Raw genomic sequence first — 2,024 nt, forward strand, 5'->3', positions numbered from 1 at the left:
TGGAACCAAAAATTGTACTTTTGAATGTTCTTTCTGAAACAAATAGGGATGGAAACATTTAAAAACGTCAGGCAAACGTCCAACTAACTAAACGTTACTGTTATTAAAGAGGGTTTTATTATATTTATATATTTATATTTTATTATATTATTTAACAAACATAAAAGATACAAAATCAGACAAACTTTCAGACAATTAACAAGTTATAATTCAATAGTCAACAAGAAAAATAATATGAAGAAGACCGATTTATTTACTGAAAATGTTGTATATAAGATGTAAAGAAGAAGAAAAACAAGGGAGGCACAAAAATTAATAAAAGCATATTATGAAAATTTTTTAAACATGGCACAAATTCTAGATGGTTTTATAGCTTTCTTATTTGCAGACATTAAAACTGTGTTTAAGTACAAATTCAGTTCTTGTTTTTAAAGACAGTTGTTCCCAGTGAACGTGTCAGCTCGCCATGTGTTTGGCGGGAGTGTGACATCATCACACCTTCACGAGCGCGCGTGTCAGACGCGAGGCGTGAACCCGCCATTTGGCACGAGCGCGCGTGCGCGTATATAAAGGCTCCAGACTTCAGTCTGAACATCATTCTGAACGGATTTACTCTTCAGCTTCTCTTCCACCAACATTATGGAGAAAATCACCCTGACTCGCGGATTACACGCTGAAACGAGACCCTGGAGACCCTGGGTCAATAAAACCAGCAGAGGACGCAAAACTGCCACTCATAAGGTACGAGATGAGATCATTCTATAATATTGAACTCTGATTATTGTATGAGCAAAATATCAGATTCTAAAAAAATCTCTTTATTCAACAGCCTTATGAAAGAGCATCATCTGATGAGCAACACTGTAAAGTCTCCATGATCACACACCCTGTGAAGTAAGTAGATCACGTGATTATGATGTTGATATGATCTCCTGCTTCTACAGAGTTTAACTCTCTCTCTTTTAACTTGATTTTCCGCAGGTTGCTTTGGCCCAAATCCCAGTGTTTCGATTACTTGTACCAGGAGGCTGAGGTTCTCCTGAGGAATTTCCCAGTTCAGGCCTCGATCTGCATATATGAGGACTCACACACTGAGGATGATGAAGATGATAGTGATGATGAAGAGGATGAGAAGGAACTCAACTGAAGACCTTCATCACTGTGCACATCTTTATTTATATATGGACTCCAAATTCTGATTCACTTTATAGTCGTTGCATGTAAATACTTGTGAATATGTACAGTATAAAAAATTGCTTCCTTTGGAAGTTGAATGTATTTTAGTTTTTTAGTATTTATTATAAATTATTCTACATGTAACTTATTTCCTTGAAATAAATATCTAAACATTCAAAATGTTGTGTCTGATCGTTCTTTGAATCCGTGACGTGAGTCTAAGTAAGTGACTGAAGTGAACGTTAGAGTTAATATAGGTGGTAAATATTAAATATAAATCTTATGAAGATCTGTTCATTCATAGTTTTCTATCAGGCTGTGAGAGATATAGACTTTACAAGAGCAATTACTGTATAAAAGTCCAATATATATGCTCTGAAAACATTATTTCTGAAGTTTTTACAATGTTTCTTCTTGGTTCTGTGAACGTTACGGAAACAGTAACATTTAGGGGTGTGACGAGACGCTTACTCCACGAGACGAGACGAGACGAGACGAGACACGAGATTGGGTTCACGAGAACGAGACAAGACGAGATTTTTACACAATTTTTAAGAAATCCTCAATGATGAAATATATGAATGGAAAATAGTCTTTTATTCAACTGAAAATCACAAAATGCAAAACAATTTAGGTGCATTTTGAAATCAACTTGTAATAAATGTTATTTTACTTCTATTTTAATGAATTCTATGCAGTAAAGGACATGCAAACACTGCAAAATGTTTTGCTATAAACTACCGTCTGGCTTCTCCCCTGTACGATTTCACATGAGAAATCGAACTCCTTTCCACAAATCGAACATAAAAAAAAATAAAACAGTATAAATAAAATAAATATAAATAACT

General features: G+C 34.7%; 1 protein-coding gene across 1 annotated transcript; it reads left to right on the forward strand.

The window, feature by feature from the left end:
* The first annotated feature begins 271 nt into the window (after positions 1-271).
* On the forward strand, positions 272-1,352 carry LOC311082034 (protein ripply2-like). The gene is made up of 3 exons (XM_084112780.1): positions 272-741; positions 830-894; positions 982-1,352. The coding sequence occupies exons 1-3, from the start codon at positions 640-642 to the stop codon at positions 1,145-1,147; spliced, it is 333 nt and encodes a 110-aa protein (XP_083968906.1). The 5' UTR covers positions 272-639; the 3' UTR covers positions 1,148-1,352.
* The last annotated feature ends 672 nt before the right edge of the window (positions 1,353-2,024 follow it).

The sequence above is a fragment of the Abramis brama genome, assembly GCF_963993115.1.
Source record: "Abramis brama genome assembly, chromosome: 4".
Classification (NCBI taxonomy): Eukaryota; Metazoa; Chordata; class Actinopteri; order Cypriniformes; family Leuciscidae; genus Abramis; species Abramis brama.